Source organism: Callospermophilus lateralis, chromosome 1 (assembly GCF_048772815.1).
Source record: "Callospermophilus lateralis isolate mCalLat2 chromosome 1, mCalLat2.hap1, whole genome shotgun sequence".
NCBI classification, from domain to species: domain Eukaryota; kingdom Metazoa; phylum Chordata; class Mammalia; order Rodentia; family Sciuridae; genus Callospermophilus; species Callospermophilus lateralis.
The window spans coordinates 9,476,127-9,497,834 of NC_135305.1; the positions used below are offsets into that span (position 1 = coordinate 9,476,127).

Genomic DNA, 21,708 nt, shown 5'->3' on the forward strand with positions numbered 1-21,708 from the left:
GGAAAAATGACACAAAGCACATTTCCACAGCTCCTTACCCACCCACCCCAGGCCACCATATTTCCAGTAGCTTGAAAGCAAACGGCAACTGACCTACTTTATGATATAATACAGCTGCAGACAGGAAGGAAGGAGGGGAATTCAGATGCTCTTCCACAAGAACTCTTCCTCATTGAGTCACGTGAGGTGCACAGATGCACATTATGCCTGTTAAGGATGTGCCCCTCTGGTCATATACATTCTACCCCTGACTTGGATCCTCCTGAGAGTGGTTCACGAGAACTGATCTCAAACAGAGTCATCATTAGAGTTGAATTATGTAAAGTTAAACTAAAGAGATTACACGAAATAGAAAATTAATATCTCCTCAGAATTCACCTCTACATTTTACTGTCATGTACGTTTTTGAGATTATGTATGCTTATTTTACCTATGTGATGCAAATATTGTATAAGAATGTGCTAATGGGAACCTCTTTCCAACTCCCTGCTCCGTGCTATCAAGTTGCTAGCATGATATCAATGATGATGGGGTATATCCTCTATGAAAATCAGGAAATTCCAAAAAACAAAAACAAAACCAAAAAAACCCAAACCAGTGCATTCTTCTCCTTCCTCCCCAGAGGGAGCCTGTTGTGAGGTGTTTACCAGTGCACCCTCATCCTTAAGCCTCAATGCCCTTGGCCTCAGACCCTTGGCCAAAAAGGTCCTTAGCCTTCTTCTGGAAGAACTGAAACTATGGAATTTCAGGAAAGCAGGACATTTCCAGGTTTTGGGAAGATAAGATCAGGTTTCTGATCCTTTAGGCTAGACTTCATACTAGTTTAGGTTCGCAGCTAATTTTCATGCAGCCTATGTAGACATGAAACTGGTTTCTATGCGGATGCATCCAGGAGATGTGTGTGACAATACAGGGAGATTGACTTCAGCATAGTCCCTAGACTCTCTTAAACAAATAAGCAAAATGAGTCTCTTCATATTAAGATAAATGTATACAAATAAAAAGGTAAGTTCAACTACTTTTACTACAGGGAATGCTAATAACAGCAGTGTCTAAGAGGAAAGTTACCAGGCAGTAGCTTTACAAAGAGAAAAATGTTTGTCTATCCTAACTTTTTCTCAGTAAATGTAAATTTCTCCCTACTGTCTCTTCCTAATAAATACATTCCAGAGATCGTTAACCATGGCTGAGGTTTCCAAACGTGGCACTGTGCATAGACAGCACCCATGAAAGCACCCGTGAAACTGGTGACCCTGCATAGAAGGTGTTGTGTGTGTATAAATATTCATTGGTTTCATCACAAACTCAATAAGGTCTATGACCCCCAATTTTTAATTATGTTTTTTTGAAAATTGGAGTTATGTTTGCCCATTGCAAATGTTCTAGGATTTCCCACCTCCTCTGAAGTTCTTCAGAGTTTATTAATGGAGGATGAATAATTCATCTCCAAGTTCTCTCACACCTTGGGAGACAAGTTACAAGGAGCCAAACTTTAAAGCCATTTAAAGAATATAAAAATTTCTGAGATTTTCACATTCTCTTCCTTTCACTAATCATCTTGCTTTGAAGACATTTTGGGGGGACAGTAAGATAATTATTTACCAATAACCTTAAGTTTATTTAATGTTTAACATAGATTCCATTAGGCTTTATGTAGTATATTCTAGTCTAAATCTCTATTGAGGAATGAATATATATTTTATCAAATATATTAGTATACTGAATATATTAATATTTAAATATATTCATATGACACAAAATTTAGAAACTGAACATATAAGTAAAAATCAGTCATAAATTCTAACTTTTTCACATTTTTGTATATTGAGCATATTCCACATTCTTAGAAATTTATACGTAGATGTATATAATGTGCATAGATGTATATATCTGTGATCCCAAAGCTAGGGCCAAGAACTCAAAGCCGATCCAGCACATTCACGGGGTACATTGGCATACTTTACAATTTTACAGGAACAAGAACAGTGGAACTCCCTGGGACCTGGTGATAAGCACCAGTTCAGAGCTGCCTCTCCAGGATCTGACCATGGTTCCCTACTTCTGAGGACCTCCTGTCTTTGTGGAGTTGGGTTTATGGTCATTCCTCTAATGAAAAGATATTATAAAGAAAAAACGAACTAGAAAAAGAGGATGGAAATGTCAAATTTCATCCCAAAGTCTGAGATGTCCCAGGGTGAATTCACTCATCCCATTAATTAGTGATTACTGTTATCTAAGATTGAAATAAAAAAATATATTTAGAGTTTTTCAAATGGGTGCCTGATAGCCTAGGACTTCTATGGAAAACTTACTAAGACACTAACGGCTCCAGGAATTAAGAATGATTGGAAACCACTGGGATGAACAGTATTTCATTCTTTTAATTTTACTACTATGTTGCTTTTTGATATTAAGTGTTAATCAGGTTTTCCTATTACATATAAAGTTATGATGAGTATCTTCTTAAAGAATTTTTATCCCTATGTATTATTAACAGTTTTGGTGAATGTTCTAAGGTTGAAATTGCTCTCCAAATAATTTATTAAAAAACCTGCTATGCCTACTAAAATATTATGAGGATATATATGTATATCATATCAGTATTGATTAATGTTTAATACACAATATCATTACTTTATTTATTGAATTTATTTTTATGTGATGCTGAGGATCCAATCCAGTGCTTCACGTGTACAAGGGAAGCGCTCTACCACTGAGCTATAACTCCAGCCCACTAAGTGCTTTTTAATCTTTAGTTATTAGAAGGTAAAATATGTCTTTTTGTTTATAGACAAGGTCTTTGAAATATTCTATATTTTATTTCATTTATTTTATGGTAACTATATCTGAGAAAATAGAACTTATCAAAAGACCTTTCTATCCTTATAAATTTATAAATATTACACAGAAATGAGAATTTCTTATCCAGTATTTTACAAAATATATTAGGTAGTGCTTTATATATAATGCACAGCACATTCTCAAGAGGACTCCATGCATAACTAATTACCAATTATGGTCATTTGAATGTTGAGAGGACCTGATAGAAGGAAGCTTGGTCCTCACAGTGGCAGTATCAGAAAGTAGTGTGGACCTTTAAGAGGCGGGGCCTACTGGAGCTACTTAGTTCTTGGAGGTGTGTCCTCAGAGAGGACTCTAGTTCTTTCTTTTTCTGCTTTGGTTCAAGATTTGACTGTTCCTATATATTCTCCCTCCATGATGTGCTACTATTTGCCACCATCACCAGAGGCCAAACCAACATGGCCCACTTGATCTTGGACTTAAAAACTCCAAAACTATGAACTAAATAAACCTTTTCTAAGAACATAGATGCCTCAGGTACTTTGTTATAGTAATGCAAAGCAGACTAATACACCATTAGAAAGATTACAAGTGTAATCTGAATTTACCATATGGCCCTAATGGCATGGCCCTTCTCTTTAAATTATTACTTTGGTATTAAGATTTTTGAGATATTTCAAATTCTCAGGATTGGACATTTAGAATTACGCAAAATGAAATATATGTATAATTTATGTTTTAAACATGAAATTTCCTTTTTGTTTTTTGGAGAAGGAAATGAAAACCATGTATAGGCATGTGAGTGACACTAGTGCAAAAGTGCAATGGTGACTGAGGCTCACTCACAATCACCGATGTTCACTCATGTCACTTGCATACCTCGTAGTCCAAGTCCAAATAGTCGAACTCCCCGTTGGTGCGGAAGTGCTGCACACTCCTGTCCAGCGTGAGGTTGATGCTCCGTCCCTGGCGCTCGATGACCACAGAGTGCCAATGGTGATCATCCAACAGGGTGCCCGTCATCACAGATGTGTGGCCATAGATGGGGCCCAGCTGGTTGCTTCCTGAGTCACCAGGAGAAAAAGAAACAATAGGTGGCTGCAGGGCCCACTGGGGGTCGGGGTGGGTCTTTCCTTGCCAACACCCAGCCAAGCTGATGATGGTCAGAGCTGCCTCCATTAGAGGCAGACCAGGAGAACTAGTAGGTAACTGAGCTAAAAAGACTCTTACAAAGTACAGGAAAGATCCCAGTGAGTTGGGAGGCTGAAGCAGGAGCTGCTCAAGTTGGAGGCCAGCCTCTATTTGAAAACACCCTGTCTCTAAATAAAAATTTAAAAAGGGCCAGGGGTATAGAGCAGCATCTCTGAGTTTACTCCCCAGTACCAAATACATGAATAAATAAAGAACATGAAAGTTATCAAGATGGAATTCTTTCTTTTCCCTTAAAATCAGTATTTTTTTATAGTGCCATAATTTCTGCTAATGTTTGGTAGATTCCTTAGGAAGTAAGTATCACAGGGGGCTCTGGAGCCACAGGGTCTGGGGTCTGATGCTGCCTCTGCATGAGCTTGATGCCCGAGCAGGTCTTGGGAGTCTCTTTCCTCAGGTGTGAAACAGGGGGAAGAATCCTCATCATTCTTCATTCGTGAAGGAGGAAATCAAATGTTGAGGCATGATGGTGAGTGAGTGTGTGTGTGTGTGTGTGTGTGTGAGTGTGTGTGTGTGTGTGTGTGTGAGTGTGTAAGAGAGAGAGAGACTGGGTGTGGGGAGGGGCGGGAAGGAGGGGAGGAGGAGAGGAGCACACATCTGAGCCACCAGGCTCCCTTGAGTTTTCCCGTTTTGAACTCACTGGAAGCTGAGCCTCAGGAAGCCCTGCCTGATGTTGACCGAACGGCATTAAAAGGGGACATGAGATGTTTGAGTGGCGATATTTCTAAGACTGTCATAAAGTCTGTTCAGTCACAAAAACTCTAAGTAAACTGCTTCCAGGTGAAAAAGTAATGAACTTTGTGTGTGTTGGGGGCTGGGGGTGGTATAACCATTTCCTGGTTTAAGAAAGGTGAGGTCACACCTCCAGGCACCACAGAGGGCTTTGAAAGGCCACTCCAGATGTTTGCCTGGGTGTTTAGATATAATCCTCTGCCGCCTGGGTCGGCACACTTCCATGGCTTCCCTTAATCCCTCCCTCCTGCCTTCTACAGAGTCCTGTTTTAAAGATGATCTCAGGCTGTTTTACTCAGGCAGCACAGAAAATGAATACATGCTCATTACCACAAGCAGAGAATAGTAAGAAAAATCAACAAATAAACTAAGAAAAGATTATATATTCCACCACTAAAAATGGTTTGGTGTGTTTCCTTCAATAATTTTATATGAATATATTCTTTTCATTATATACATATATGTATATATGTGCATTTGTATGTATGTGTTTATGTATATGAAATACATACAAAAAAATATTTAGGTTTATATATGCACATTTAAGGCAACAGTATCGACGCCCATGTTATTTACATGCTATGGATCATTATGTAGTATTTCCCCATATAATTAAAAATTAGCATAGATGTTACCAACATATTTCTTCTACTCATGTCACAATTTTCAATTTTTTACATTGTAATTAATATTTTAAAAGTTCATCTTTGGACTTCAATTCTCTGCAATCATTTCTCAATTTTCCCTTAGGATTACTGGAAAACCTTTACAAGCTATTTTAAATGTCTACAGATACACTTCTTAGTCATTTTCCCAAGAACATCATCTTAATTAAAGAATAATAAAAAAGGATATTTTGTTACACATTCACCAGCACTTATTTCATCATTTCTAGACATATATACTCACTTGACAAAAATTAGTAGCTTGTTATTTTATGGTGCATTTTTTATAGCTAGTGTGGTTGAGAATTTGGTGTTTATAGAAGGTTTACATTTTTTTTCTTTTATGAGTTGACTTTAATATCTAGTGCCATCTTTTCTTCTAACATCTTGTTATTATTTAGGAGTGATGATCTTTTTGTTTGTTTAACAATTTATTATTTAATGAATGACATTAAATTTCTATATTTAATACCTGCATTTTCCTAAATTTCACATGCACTTGACATTTTGATTAGTAATATAAAATAACATTTTATAATTAAGTAATCAAGGTTCTTTTGTGAATTTTTCCTATCTTCCTTTTCTTATAGAAACTATTATTTTGATAAGATCAGATTTTGAATGTGAAAAGTTCTATAGTAAATAATAAACGTTTAAGATAATGTATCATTACCTACATTAAAAACTAAAGTTGCATTCCAACATGGTGAATCCTTTTTTAGCTTTTAGTATAATTCTGATTTTCAGAGTAATATAAGTTAGTACACAGCTTGCAAGCCATCTTCAGGAATGTTGGAACACTCAGTCGATAATTGGTAAGAAAGTCAAATAGGCAGCGTCTCTTTCGGTATTCTAACCTTCAGTGTTGTAGCTTTCCACTATGATTCACTCAACATGTAAACTTTAGTTATTTATGTATTTTAAGGTATAAAATCTTTCTAGAATTTTTACAGCATTATAAGAGAAAACTTTAGGGGAATGCATGGTAACTTGAAACCACCCTTTCATACAACCTGCAGATTTTAGCCAAGCAAAAAAGATACCATTGCTTTTTATGAGTTGTAATTTCGATGCCAGGACCAACATGGTGGAATTCTTCTTTAGCTTTAAGTAAAACCTAGTTACATTACCAACACACAAACATGCACTGGTATAATCCATCTAAAAGCAAGAGAAACTCTAAACAAAAATAACTCACTTGAGTTACCTCTCCCTCCAAACAAATTATTTCTGTAGTTTAACTAGAATCTAGTTTGAACAGTTTTACTATATTCAAATATATTTATTTTTACTTCTTTCATATTTTTACCTACAAAATCAGTCAAAATCATCCTTTCTATTCCTCTGAGAGTAAATTGACTATACTCTCCATGCTGTCAAAACTAATATTCATTTCTCAGTCTTGATCTTAATGTGAGAATTCACCATCATTGGTCACTTCCTTTCCTTCCTTGGTCTCTGTGATAACAACACATTCTTTATGTCCTGCTTCAGTGTCTACTTTTTCTTTGTCTGGATTATAGTACCTGCTCTCTCAGTGCCATGTATGCAGTTCTATAATAGAAACCTCTGTATATGGGAGAGGCTACTCAAATGCACCAGGTTCAAAAAGACTTTAGAGTTCTTCCTAAATATTTTTTCCTGTTTCGAAAAGTGACATTGACATCTATTTGGTGCTCTAGTCCAAATCCCAGGAATTGCTCTTACTCTCTGCTCTTTTCTTCTTATGTAATACCCATCTCATCACAATGACCCTGAATTGATCACTATACTAGTTTTCCTAACATACATTTCCCTGCATCTCCACTGATAACTAACTCATGCATGTTGATGCTGTCTTTCCCCTGAACTATGCAGAAGTTTTACTTTGACTCTCATGCCAGCAAAAACTGTTGAGAGCCACAGCCAAAGGGGCCCCAGAAAACTTTCAGCTGCCAGCAAACTTCCAGCTGCCAGCTGATGATTGGCTCACAGTGGCCCCAGCAACTTCTAGCTGCCAACTGATTGGCTCCTCTGCGGTGATGCTCATTGGGCTGTTTCCCCACCCTTTCAGATCATGGAGCTGCTCATTGGGGGACTTTTTTTGGCTCCGCCCATGCAACCCAGCCAATCGGCCTCAAGAGCAGGAGGAGTGGGGGAGGTTGAGAGGCTTGTGGGAAGCCGGTGGTGGCAGTTGGGCTCTGAGGGTTTTTTCCTGAGGAGCTGTTTTGTTTGGCGTGTGTGGTTCTAAAAATAAAGTTCGTTTCTTTTGACAATTGACTCCTGAATTGTGCCCAACCAGACTGTGGCAATAAACAAATATTTCATAGAAGTCCCAGTGCACTTTTGAAATTATGATTATAATGTCATAGAGTTTGAGGACTCCCAATAGGTATCGATTTTAAAAATAATATCCAGACAGGTACAGTGGCACACAACTGAAATTCCAGCAGCTCAGGAGGCTAAAGCAGGAGGATTTCAAGTTCAAAGCCAGGCTCAGCAAAAGCAAGGCAGTAAGCAACTCAGTGAGACTCTGTCTCTAGATAAAATGCAAATTAGGACTGGGGATGTGGCTCAGTGGTTGAGTGTCCTGAGTTCAATCCCAGAACCTCCACCCCCTCAAAATAATAATAATATCTAGAGCCTCCACCATGCCCTGGAGCATCCCACAGGATTTGAACAGTTCCCATCCCGTCACCTCCTATCTCAATAACTCATAACATTTGTCTACACTGGCCTCCTCCCTGTTCCTTGATCATGAAGCTCTGTGCCTACAAGGATCTCTTCCTATGAAGTCCTTTTCCCCTTGAGGTCTTTATGATCAGTTCTTCGTTTCCATCGCTCAGCTCTGAGCTTGAGTATTACATTTTCTCCTAAGAGAGAAATTTCCTTATTACACATTCATTGAAGGCCCCGTTGCTTCAGAAAGGGCATGTAGATCTCTGCCCTTATCATATTCACCTCTTTAACTGATTTTATAATGCTTATTTGATATGGGGCCCATGTTTTTGACTCCGAGGAACACTAGTATCTTCTCTCACACTGAGTTAGAAAAGCAACTATCTATCCATACTATATGTACAGCAATAAATACTTACATTTATTTTTGTTTGTTTTATAATAAAAGCAATAATAAGTAATATATTATTTAATTCCTGTACTGGGTCATAAACTTCCTAAGCTTAAGGACCTTGTGTCTCCATTCCACTGCATGCAGTTAGCTGGTATCCTTTGTATAGTAGAAATGCATAATAAATATTTTCTAATGTAATACATCTATCCATATACACCAATCACTATGGATCAAGAATGAATCAACTACATAGTGGGAACTCTTACAATTTACATTTTAAAGGGTCAAGTAAGCAACCGCTGCTTGTGGGAGTTTTAATGCACAGAAATAATGGTACCTAGGTTTAAACTGAGGACCAGCTTGGCTTTTTTCAGTTCCAAAGTGATGTAGTCCCCTTGCTGTCCTTCTCCGTGCAGGATGACCCCTTCACTTTCAGAGGTTTTAAACTTCAAGGCGATGACGTCCTTCAGCGTTTTCATCTTCTTGTTTCTGAATCTATATGGTAACACGACGTGGCCGTCGAAGTTGATGACATCAGCCCCTAGGAGAAGGAAAAAGAGCACGTTAGTGCGGCTGTGGGCGCGTCCTGCTCCTGCACTGAATCAGTGCGGGGGGCTAGGGCATCTTTGCTGAGGGGCTGGGGTCCTGGGCACTGCCTGTTGTCATTCCTGTGATCTACTGTGAGTTCCAACGTGGATTCCATCGGGAGAGTGCATACAGAATGATCAGAAAAGCCACTTCAGTTATGATATTGATCATGAAAACTCATAATGGGTCATAAACTTCAAAAGTAATAACTTGGGGATGAAGAGTTTTGTCCAACAAAGTGCTTTTTTTTTTTCTTCTTTTGTTTTTGTCTCTAAGAGATTAGGAGATTTCATGGTTTATTCCTCAGGGACAATGATTTTTCATGATTTATAAATATATGTTCTACTAGACTTTGTTCCATGTTTTGGACATGAGAATGGACAGGGTTTGATGGTTAACTCAGGTTTTCTCATGGTTTTTGTGTTTCACCACATTTGTAGTGAATTTGTGGTATTCAGAGTTTTCAACTAATTGAATTTTAGAAAGTGTCTTAACATTTGCTGTTGGGCATCCTCTCTGGAATTCCTTATTAGATCCTTGCATTTGGAATCAAGAGTTTGGGGCGCAGTTCCACTCCAGTGAACACAGGCATCCTCACTTTCAGTTAGAAAAGCAAATTTCTGGCTGGGTGTGGTGGCATAAGCCTGTAATTCCAGCAGCTTGGGAGGCTGAGACAGGAGGATTGTGAGTTCAAAGCCAGCCTCAGCAATGGTGAAGCACTTAGCAACTCAGTGAGACCCTGTCTCTAAATAAAATACAAAATAGAGTTGCAGATGTGGCTCAGTGGTCCAGTGCTCTGAGTTCAATCCCTGGTACAAAAAAAAAAAAAAAAAAAAAGCTAATTTCTTAACCATACTAGAACTCCAGAAATTCTAATTGGAATTTAGGGCTTTACTTTAAAATAATGAAAGTATATATACTCTTCGGTAGCATGGACAGTTTTATCACTGCTCTCAGACATTAGGTGTTTGCATTATTTCATAACCACTGCTTTCTTCAGAATTTTTACAGAATGTGATGATACTAGTTATTATGTACTACTGGCATATAGACTCCTAATTCATGGACTGGTTCACAGAAGAACTATTAAAATGCAGATCTAATATTTATACAAACAAAAACTTAGTTACAATTATTGGGCATGTATCACCAAAATATTTTCAAATTTCTATTTCCACCACCTTTTAATTTTGAAATCATAGAAAATGTAGTCAAACTGGCTCTGATTATTATAGAATTTCAAGCTGGACAAAGCCAGACTCCAGGTCATAATAAACAAGGTCTGGCTAAAACATGCCACAGGGAGACTCTAGAGAAAACAATAAGAAGTTGAGAGCTCGTCGGAGAAGTCTTCTCATTTTATGTCCTAGTTCTCTTGCACATAGCTATTTCCATCACTGCAGGAACAGTTTGATGTTCCTGCTAAGTAGGGCTTTCCACCAGTTAGCTCCCTGTGGCCACAGAGGAGAGTGCAGGCCACCGTGGCTGGAGCCACAGTTTGGAGCACTCCCTGACACTCTGAGCTTCTGCTCTTACTTAACTGCATAAAGTGCACTGTGAATATAGTTCTTCCAAACATTACTTAAAACTAAATGGATGCTCTCCTTTCAAATCACCAAGGGCTTTCACGTGCTTTAAAAATATTTATCCAACTATCTTTAATATTGATGCTTTCAAAAGGACAGTCTGGGCAATACCACATTATAAAATAACTTTCAGAACTACGTAATTTGAACTTTCAGTTCCTTATAATCAGTTCTTTGTTACCCATAAAAAGATTTTCTTACTCAACAGTCTTCTGTTCTCTGAGACTCTGAATCACAGAGGTTTATTTTAATAGGGGGAGGGGGAATCAACCATTAAATTTGGCTTCTGCTAACACTGCAAAGCCAATTAGACTTTCTCTTAATCATCTAGACTGTCATAGCTGAATTCCAATGGCAATATGTTTATCTTCTGTGATGAGAGATAAAGGAGAGAAGAAATGGAATCTGATTTTCATGTCATAGGGTGAATTTATAATCCAGCAGTTGGGAGAAAATTCTTTTTGTTTTGAAAAATGAATAAACAAAAACTAGAAGGGAGTCAATTCTGATCTCTAGAAAGTAATTTTGCGGTCAACTTCATATCATTGACAGCCAAGTAATAAGCACATCATTGTTTTATACACTTTCAATATATATTAATTGACATAAAATATTCTCTTTCAACTCTCAGGAAGCAAATGTTGCTAGAGTTTAGAAGAAAGCATTCAGTTCCAGGTACATCAAAATTTATGCAAATAATGAGGCCTTTCTACCTCATTTTAGTGAAATGAGAAAATGTGACAGAAAGAATGAGTATGGTTAATTTTTTCAGACATTCCTAATATTCTTTAATAAAATTATGAAGAAAAGCTATCTGTGAAGACAAAGTCTCATTTCATCAATGCCAAGTAGTCCTCAGTGCATGCTAGTAAACAGATCAGATGCTTTGCAAGTCACATCTCACACATTGCTAATCAGAGTTTTTCTATGAATGGGTTAAATGCTTCCAAAATATCAGCATGTTTGCTTGCATGTGTGACTCAGAGCTAACTCAAAAATGATCAAATTCCTTGAAATAATCTATATTGTATAATTTACACTTAGACACATACCATAAACTTTAAAAAGAGAGATATTGTGAATTAGTGGAAATAACATCAGAGTTTAGTTGTGTTTCCTACAAAAATACATTAAAATTTCATTTGACATCTAATAATATGTTGTGCTTTCTTTAGGACAAGCCACTTTTCCTCCCCTATTATCCTGATTACTTCTCGCTCCCTAGAATTAAGTTTTCTATACAGTGATTAAATACGTGTGGTTGAACTGTTTAAGCAATTGGAGGAACAATAATGGCTAGTCAAAAATTGAATGCAAAATCATAGTGTTTCCACAATTTTTGTTTCTAACAATATCTTAGAGAACTGGAAATGGGCCTAATTCATCAAATTGTCTTGGTAGAGGAGGGCTTTTAAAATAATTCTTGTTAATCGTTATAGTCTCAGTTTGGATAAGATATTTTAAAGATGTGAGCAGCATGTAAGGATTTAAAAATTTTTAAAATAACTTTTTTGTATTTGTATGTTTGTCTAAGACTGAATCAGTTAAAAGTGATGGAATGAATTCTTGCCCCAATCCACAAACCCAAAAATATTATCTGTATTACCATTGTTTAAAGGTTGTCCAAAACTTAATATGTTTATTTTATAAAGAAATCAAATAATATAAAAGTGTTGAAAATAGTGAATTAGATCCACAAGAGATCACCAATGTTAATGAGTAATAGGTTTTGTGTAGCCTAGATTCTGTACATTTTACCTATCAATCTATCCATCTATCTAAAGTACAGAATAATATATATATATATATATATATATATATATATATATATATTTTGTATACATTCAGATATAAAATTATTATATCACATGCATATTATATTACTGTGTATAAGCACATATATACATATGTGTATATATGAGTTTATATTTTATATATAAATGTCTAAAAATACATATTTAACATAATTTGGGCAAGTAAATATAAAGTCACCTCAAAAGTTTGAAATGCATCTCTGAAACTAATGTGTAAAAACAGAGGGTAGAATTTGCCTAGATTTTCAAACTTTACATGAATGTGAATCCACCTATTATTTTTAAGCCATATGTCAATATTTTAGATACATTGACCATTGTTTATGATACAGTGTGATCGCTATCTTCATTTTTCTCCCTCCTCAGTCAGCTCTCTTCCTTCACACAGCACTGAACTCCACCTGATATACTGGCACGTTTATGAGTTCACCACAAATCCCCTCTAAGAATGAATGCATTGAACACTTTATTTAGCTCATCTTGAAGCCCACTACCTAAAATGATGCTTCAAACAATGATCATTGAATATTTGTTGAAGGATATAATGCTGTCTTTCATATTGTAATAAATTGGATGAAGTTATAATAAACACTATCACATATTTTCATTAAACATTTGGCACTAGATTGGAAGAAATTTTTAGAATCACTCTGATTTTCCCTGGTGCCACGATTACACATATGCCCAATGTTTCCACAGTCAGGAAAACAATGGTAATATCAGATAATGTTTTGGGGTTTGGGGCAAAAATTAATTCCATCATTTTTAACTGATTCTGTCCTAGACAGACATACAAATAAATAGAGTCCTTCTTGTTCTTTCTGTATGTAACTGGATCTCATTTCTTCCTTGTAATTTATTGACTTTTCTTTTGAGTTGTCTATGGTTTAAACCTAAATAAACAGTTAAAATAGATTCCTTTACTACATTCTTTGAAAAATGAGCTAGAGATAGACTAAAACATCATGTTTACTTTGGCAAAGAAGAAACTAGACAAAATCCTCAAAGATTTATTTTGTGTGTGTGAAGATCAGCATCTAACATTTTCTACAGTCTCTTTCCTGAAAACGTGCTCCTTTGCCACTAAGTGCTTGGTATCTCAAGGTACAGCAGCAGTATCAGAGGACTCTGACTGCCTCTCTCCATAACCTTTCGACTCCCACCCAAGCCCGAGACACTGATACCCATGGGTATTCCATAGGCGTATTTATCTCCTTGCCCAGTGCTTAATTGTTTCTCTGGGCCTTGTTCCTCTTGTCCTCTTATCCAAAATTTAGTCACTCAAGCCAGAGTTTGGCCACTTTCTTGAGCTCCTCTGTCTCTCGCCCACCTACACTCAGCACTTCCAAGTCCTAGAAACTTTAGCCCTGCCACATGTTTTGAACTCACTTTTATGTGTCCTACCTCCCGGTGCCGTCACCTCTCAAGTGGCCCATTGTTCTAACAAACTTAAATGAATGATTCCCATCCTCCATGCTGATTTCCCTCCATCTGTTCTCTCCAGAGAAGCTAGGAACAACTTTCTCAAATAAACTCCCTGGCAAGAAGACACAATCCCAGCTCTTCCAGGTAGCCTACAACACCTTCAATGGTATCACCTGGTTAAATTCCAGGCGTCTTCAAAGCCCTGGAGAAGCTTCACCCACCCGCAAGCTTCCCTGGGCAAAGCTGCCTTGCCTCCTGTCCCATCGCACCCCGGTACCTTGGTCACCCCACTCCCCAGACTCTAGTGACATTACCTTTTAGGGGCTTCATTTTTTCTATGGACTTTAAGTTCTTCTCAGGTACAGACTTTGGATTGTTCTACTTTGCCTTCTTGGCACAATAAATCCTTCTTCAATCAATCTAAACACAATGGGTGTTTGAAATAACAAGGCAAAAAGGAGAAGTTCTTATTTCCCTGCAATATCATATCTGGTGCCAGAAAATTTACTAAGGGCACAGACTTATACATTATTTAATGATATGTACTTATCTAACTATTGTAATTGTGGTTATCTGATATGAGGAAATGGTTAAAACATGAAATGCTATCAATATACTCATAGTAGAGCTATTTGTTTATAACTCAAAAGCTAGAAAATTTACCCACTACATGAGTTTAAATGCAATATATATGTACTATAGATATGTGTGTGTGTGTGTATATATGTGTGTGTGTGTGTGTGTGTGTGTGTGTGTGTGTGTGTATATATATATATATAGATCACTTTAAGAGAAACTTTTCTATTTTAAGATTAAAGTACTAAGTATTGAATATTATTTTAATAGTTATGTATATCATCCCAAGAGTAATATTTATTGAAGTTTAGAAGCAAGATGGATTTATTTCTGTATTTTTTATTATTGAATTACTTCATAAAGGAAACTATAATACGTGATGATTCACGAATGTCTAATTATATGGTTGGCTCACTTGAATCAAACTCAGAAATAGGAAAGTGATAGTAATTTTTAAAAATTATATTGTTAAAAATTATATTATTCAATATCAAAAGACAACATTGAGGTGCCCTCTGCCTCATGAAATTCTCATTAATAACACACACACACACACACACACCACATGTGCACATGTTCTGGTGCCCCTCCTATCTACTCACAACTCATAAGATCTCAGAAAACCAGAGCCATTCACTTCTGAACTGGGTTATAGTTCTAATATAGCTGATAATACATAGATAATAAACAATTTCTGAAAATTAGCATAAAATCTATTTGCAGGAAATCCATGTGGAAGCTATTTTTATTTATTTTTGTAAATCAAAAAGTCAAACAAATTAGACTTGCCTTCTCTGTGATAATATTGCTGTTTACTGAAAATAGCTCTACAGTTTTGACCATAGAAAATCTATTTTTCACTTGGGAAAAGTCTATTTAGAATTGTAAATCCCAAGTACATGCTACAAAGATGAGGAAATGAACCTGATATTAAGAAACTCCCCAGGATGTCTTCTGATTTAAATTATTCCCAGCATATCTTTCAGGTTCTTAAAAATCTCTGGTTCCATTTAAAACATCATTGTCAGTTCTGGTGTCTGAATTTCTATGCTGTGTGGGCTAACGGATGGCAGTTTGGTTGGAAAGGGTGCTAGGCACTTGCTTTCAGATCCTGTTTCAACAGTAATTTACATTAACATTAGGAAAGGATCAATGCTCTGTATCTGCAGCAGGGATAAGGCAAATGGACTGGTAGCAGGGACAGGGATCACCAACCTGGTCATTTCTTGAAACTGTTGTGGCTCACTTCCATGTTCACCCATGTTTTAGCTTGTCTTTTGTTTTCTGTGCTGTGATATCCCGACATCTGGCACCATGCCAATCCTGCAGGGACCACCTTTTACTGGGCCAGCTAATTCCTAGATAGTAAACAACTGGACTGCCAGCACACTTTCCAAAGAAAACCATTCAACCCAGATTCCACAATCCAACCACCTTCTTTATGAAACTCTCCTCTTAGGAGCCAAGATCCTCCTGCCCTAAATACCAACCAAGAGTCCAATCCTGCATGATTTAGGATAGCTCTAATACCCCAAAGCCCACTGAAATTATTTAAGTTACTACATATAAGCCTGCCTCACCCATTTCTTCCTATATAAACCCACAAAAAAAAATCTCCTGGTCATGGCCCCTCACTCCCTTTGCTGCCTGACAGACCCTGGGAATTCCCTTTGTAAGCCCTCTGAGCCCATCCTGGGGCATGGCTTAGCTGTTCCTCTTGGGAAGGATGGAACAATAATCCTTTCAGATAATTAATGATAATCTATCTTTTCAAATGGCAGGTGTTCCTCATATGTTGGACGTATGTTTCAAATTTTCTACTAATTACCATATATAGAAAAATCTCTTGCTGTAAAAGGTTGGGTCAAATAAGAAAAACAATCTTGCAATTGCTTACAATTTATTTCATAGATCTGCAGAAAGCTCTTTTCAAGTAAATCTTAGGAACCATTACTGATAGCCACTAGCATTCACTGAGACATCTTCCACATCTGGAGACTTGGAAAGACTCGGCAATTATTGAGGTAAAGGGTTGAGTTTTAAGAAGGCATTAATAGATGAGACATTCTATGAAAAGAGAATAAAGATTGAGCGAAATAAATCCAGATGGATAGGGGAATAGAATGTTTGATTGTGTTAAGGAGCTTGATTCCTTGTGAATTTAATGTGTATGGCTTGCAGGTCATGGGCAGGGTTACACCGGGAAGAGGGAGGACCCAGCCTCTGGAAGATGTGCCTGCAGGTGCCATGATGGCATTCTAAGCAGAGGCATGTGCTCAGGTTTACATCTTAGAAAGTTATCTCCACACATGTATGCAAGACTTAGAATGGAGGATGGGTAGAGAGGCAGAGGGAGCAAAGGCACACCTGAACACATAGTCTAATGGGGTAGCCAAAGCCTAAACAAATCCAGGATTCAGGAGACACCTCTGCCATTAAAGAATTCAGGGCTTTCTGATGATACATTGTGGCTACCAAAGATCTCAAATTAGTTCCAGCTTTTCTAGTGAAAGAAGAATTACAGATGAATATTTATAGTCAGAGTTGTGTCCAATAGCATGAAAAATTCAACATCACAAAAGCATCAAGACTTTTAATGGAATTTAATCTACCCTTAAAAATGTCAAAAATTCCTCTTTGATTTCCCTTATCTTCATTCACCATCTTAATTTTTTGACAGAATATCAGAAATGTTTCACTTCTTTAGTTATCCCACAATTCTATGCTCTATCCTTTTCAAATTCACACTTACAAAAGGAGCCAAGCCATCCCTTTAAAAATATATGATTGATACTTTTCCAAACTATGCACACTTCACCAACAACTCTTGCAAAGATTCATGGACAAGTACCAGTATATAACAGGTGACTAGTAAAGAAAGCTTTTTTTTTTTTTTTTATTCTGGTGAGTTAACCCAGAGATCCCAAACCGCTATTTTTTATTTTGAAATAATTGCTTAGGACCTTGCTAAATTGCTGAGTCTGGCCTGGAACTTGCAATCCTCTTGCTTCAGGCTCCCAAGCTGCTGGGATTATAGGCATGCACCACCACACCCAGCATGAAAGTAATTTCTATTTATTTTGTGTGCTTTCCTGAAAGTTAAATGTATTAGTACAAATGATTTGTGCCTATTTGCAAGAGGTTGGGATGCTCAGTGTATTCTAGGTTTATTCCTATGGAGTAGAACATTACAGCTGGGCTTTATTGTTGGTTTATTTCATATGCCTTTGGGTGAAACTTCCCTCAACCATAAAGTAGGATTAATAAAGCTCCTAGTGTACACATGTTGGGAAATAATATGCTCTCTCTTCTCCACTAGAGCAGTTGGGTCCTGTCAGGTAGAATGCTAAATGCTGCTCTGTGGCCTGGTCATCCACACACCTCAGTGCCTCGGCCCTGGAGGGAGTCTGATTCACTGTGACCTTGGGGCCATCCGTTACTCCATGACATCTGGGCTTCTGGGCTCCGGTGAACAGGCTGAATTAATTTATTCTATACATGAGCAATGCTCACAGCATTTATGCTGAGAACCAGCCCTGACAAGGGTAAAATGATTTGAAACTCCTGATATTGGAAGTCACAACTTTAGTGCTCAAGGGGGATCGTCATTCCATACAAGCGAGGGACACTGGATTGTTGTAATAATCAGGGAGCCCCATCATTGCCCTTCACCTTCTCAGATTAGATGGAGATATGGGAACAGAGATATATTCTTCCTGATAGAACTCACCAGGAAAAAGACCCTGCTTCAGGGCTTGGCCATGATAGTCGAGAATAATCGGGGGTGGGGGGAGTTGGGTTGCTTGAGGGGGGTCTCTATCCACCTGTAGGTAACAGTTGCTCTGTGGCATTATGAGTGTTATTCAAACATTCGTTCTGTGTAAAAGGCCAGAAACCCACATATTTAATGAAGTCTCCCTGCTTCTAAATGTTGAGCAGTGAGATTGAGTTAAGCAGAGGCTCCTGGCTGCTGACCCACCTGGGTCATAACAGTTCTGAAAATAAAACTTGTTACTCACATTCCATAATTTACCTGTAAAAAAACTGCAGTGTGTATCAGCAAAGATTTTAATTTCCAAAGGCAAATTCTGTAGAAAGCAAGGTAGTTAATTCTAAATAAATAGAATTGATGATTAAGAAAAATCAATTTCAATACAAATAAGAGAGGGTGTGTTTCTCCTAAGAGGCCTGGGGTCATGACTTACAGGAAGGGGAAGCTGTATGCTGTGCTGCTGTTGCTAAAAGGAGAGTCAACTTCCCAGGGGCCAGAATATCCTTAACATAGAAGAGATTTAACTGTTCAATTAATAAGAGATCACTAAATGTTGTTAATGACAACTAAGTAAACCAGAAGCATGTTTGGAGAAGATTCTATAAAATGAAGTGGGCCTTTATTCATCTTCTTATATTCTGTAGCTGGGCAAGGTACAAAGCGGATTTTTTGGTATCAATTTTGTAATTATGTCGGATTCTCGAGAGGGAAGGAAAAGAGAGGAAGGACAAGGGAGAGAGGTCTCAGAAAGGAGGAGCATGTTCCTGGAACCTGAAGGAAGAGCAAGTCTTGAGATAAAGCAGCAAAGAACATGGGTGAATTGTGTTTAAATTATTGTATTTTCTGGAAGGTAAAGCTTGAAGTGATAAAATTGGAGATTTAGCTAGGGGAATTTGGCAGTGTTAAACGTGTGGCTTGGCATCTCTTGAATGTTTATAATAAAATGTATGAGAGGGATGTGATTTAAAGATGGGATAATTAAAAGGAAAACAGAACTTGAAAGTGTGGAAAACTTTCCTTCTATCTCCATTAAGGGAAAAAAAATGCAAGGGTATTTGGAAAGAACAAAAAATGCGCCAAGAAGCTATTTTATATGAAGATGAATATGGATTGGCCATGTCAGGGGAAACCAGGACCCATAGTCGAAGCTGATGGAAGGGTTACTTGGAAGGCATTTCAGAGATCATTAGGGATGAGCTGTCCTTCCCAACACAGCCCCAGAGAGCCAAAGCTGGGACAACAGAACAATTTCAAAGGACAGCCATGGACACCTGCAGGACCTGGGCCTGCACTGTCCAGCACTGGCTCATGCTCTGCTCCCTGCAGTCCATTGTCAATCTGCTGCCCCAGACATGGGTCCAGCATGTGGTGTACCCAGTAAAGTTGGGGGGTGCAGTTGTCTCCACTTGGGTTTCAGAGTGATCCAGAGAGTTTCACAATCCAGGAAAGGACAACCACTGTGAGCATCAGATCCCCACAGAAAGCCCTTTCTAGGTCAGTGTGTAGATGTGCCATTGGGTAGGGTTGACCTCTAGGATTCCAGACCAGTAGAAGCCACCATAAGTGATCCCAGCAGAGATGGCTGCAGTCTCATGACCCATGTTCAGAGATGCCACAGAGCTGGGGTCACTGCTGAGAACTGTCAAGGGGGCAGGACCTCTCGGTTGTGGGGGTTGGGAGACCACTCCAGGAGGCCCTGAAATTGGGTCCTCCACCCTGGTGGGCCGAGGAGACAGAGTAACTACCTAAAGAATATTGTTTTCAAGCTTTGGCACATGTTGCCCTTTATTTCCTTTCTAGAATAGGCATGTAGTCTTATGCCTATTCCTCCTCATATTTTGAAAGTACATAACTTGTTTGATCTCACAACTTCACAGCTCCAGAACAATTTGCCTCAGGATGAATCATACTTTGAGTCTCACCCATCTCTGATTTGTATGGTATTTGGTTCTGATTTTGTATTTAAAAATTAAAGTTGATTCTGAATGACTTTGGCAGATATTGGGATGGAATGAATGTATTTTGCAAGTGAGACGTGCATGGACTTTAGGTGTCTAGGACAGAATGCTCTGTTCTGCATGTTTGTGTCCTCCCAGAATATACATGTAGAAACCTAACCACCAGTGTGCTTACCTTAGGAGGTAGGGCCTTTGGCAGGTGATTAGGTCATAAGGACAGACCCTCATAACTGGGATTAGTGCTGGTATAAAGAAGCCCCAGAGAGCCAGCTATCACTTCCATTGTGTGATACCAGAGCAAGACGGTGACTTCCATGAATCAGGAAGCTCTCAATATTATTCAAATCTGCATTGATCTTGATCTTGGACTTCCTGGGTTCCAGAACTGTTAGATATACATGCTGCCTTTCTTTCTTTTAATAAAAGGCTCTAGTTTATGCCATTCTGTTATTTAAAGCAGCCCAAAAATAAGATACCAACTAGTACACAATAATTCATAATTGCAAATCTGCCTATTTGCAACCCCCAAAGCCACACTCATGACACTTGGCCATCATATGGGCATAGATGCAGTGTTTCAGAACATTTGGATCCCCAGATATACCTTCACAGTAGATGTCCAGTAGGCCATGCTTGCCCTTATTGCTTCAGCTTTCATACTATTGAAAATATGTCTTTTTTCATTATCTGTTTGTGGCCATATTTTTCACATTTTTGTGCTGTTTGTGGATGGATTTTCCTGTTGCAAGTGCCTTCCTTCCAAATGCAGTGCTGAAGCACTGCTTGGTGTTTCTCAGAACCAGAAGGCTCTGATGCACTCTACAGGGAAAATACCTGTGTTAGATCAGCTTTCTTCAGGCCTGAGTGACAGTGCTGGTTGCCGTGAGTCCAGGGCAAATGAAATAGCAGTGAATATGATTAGGTCCCCTTAAATAGAAACACACATCAGTCAACATTATAGATTGACTGGTTGACAAAAAGAAGTGACCAGAAGCTCACAGGAACCTAACTGCATATATCCTCTAGGAGCTTGGTTCAGTATTTGCTAATTCAGTGTTTGTGGAAACTAAATCATGTAACTACTCTTAAAAATGAGGATTTACTATATTTACATTGCATTTATTTATGTTTAAATGGGAAAGCAGAGAACAATTTCCAATAGTACATACATCAATGAAAATGTAAGAAATTCTTAAATGAACCTTGAGGAAAATGATCAACCAACAGCAATGTGTGCAATGCTCCATTGGTACACTCTAACAAAATACTGCTTCTTGCTGTAATGATGTGACTTTCAGTATATGTGGCCACAAGGAGAGCATGCAAACACAGATATCTCATTCCTCACATGTTACTGCACTCAACTTTGTGGTTCACATGTTTCATTATTATGATTAACTAAGTACTTTCTAAACAGCAATTTCAGCATTAGCAATACAGGGATATATAAAATCTCAGAATCTCAGAGAATCACAGAATCTAAATCATATCTTCCAATTTCTATTTTCTGAGCGGTAGGGCTAAGAATT

At 37.9% G+C, this 21,708-nt stretch overlaps 1 protein-coding gene across 1 annotated transcript in view; it reads right to left on the bottom strand.

Annotated features, from left to right (window-relative positions):
- The window catches only part of Cntnap2 (contactin associated protein 2), a 1,322,317-nt gene that overhangs the window by 1,049,618 nt on the left and 250,991 nt on the right, over positions 1–21,708 (bottom strand). Inside the window, exons 5-6 of the mRNA XM_076852920.2 lie at positions 8,798–9,001; positions 3,682–3,866 (exon numbers count right to left, since the gene is read on the bottom strand). Coding sequence (XP_076709035.2) covers positions 3,682–3,866; positions 8,798–9,001 — 389 coding nt within the window. The remainder of the gene's footprint in view (positions 1–3,681; positions 3,867–8,797; positions 9,002–21,708) is intronic.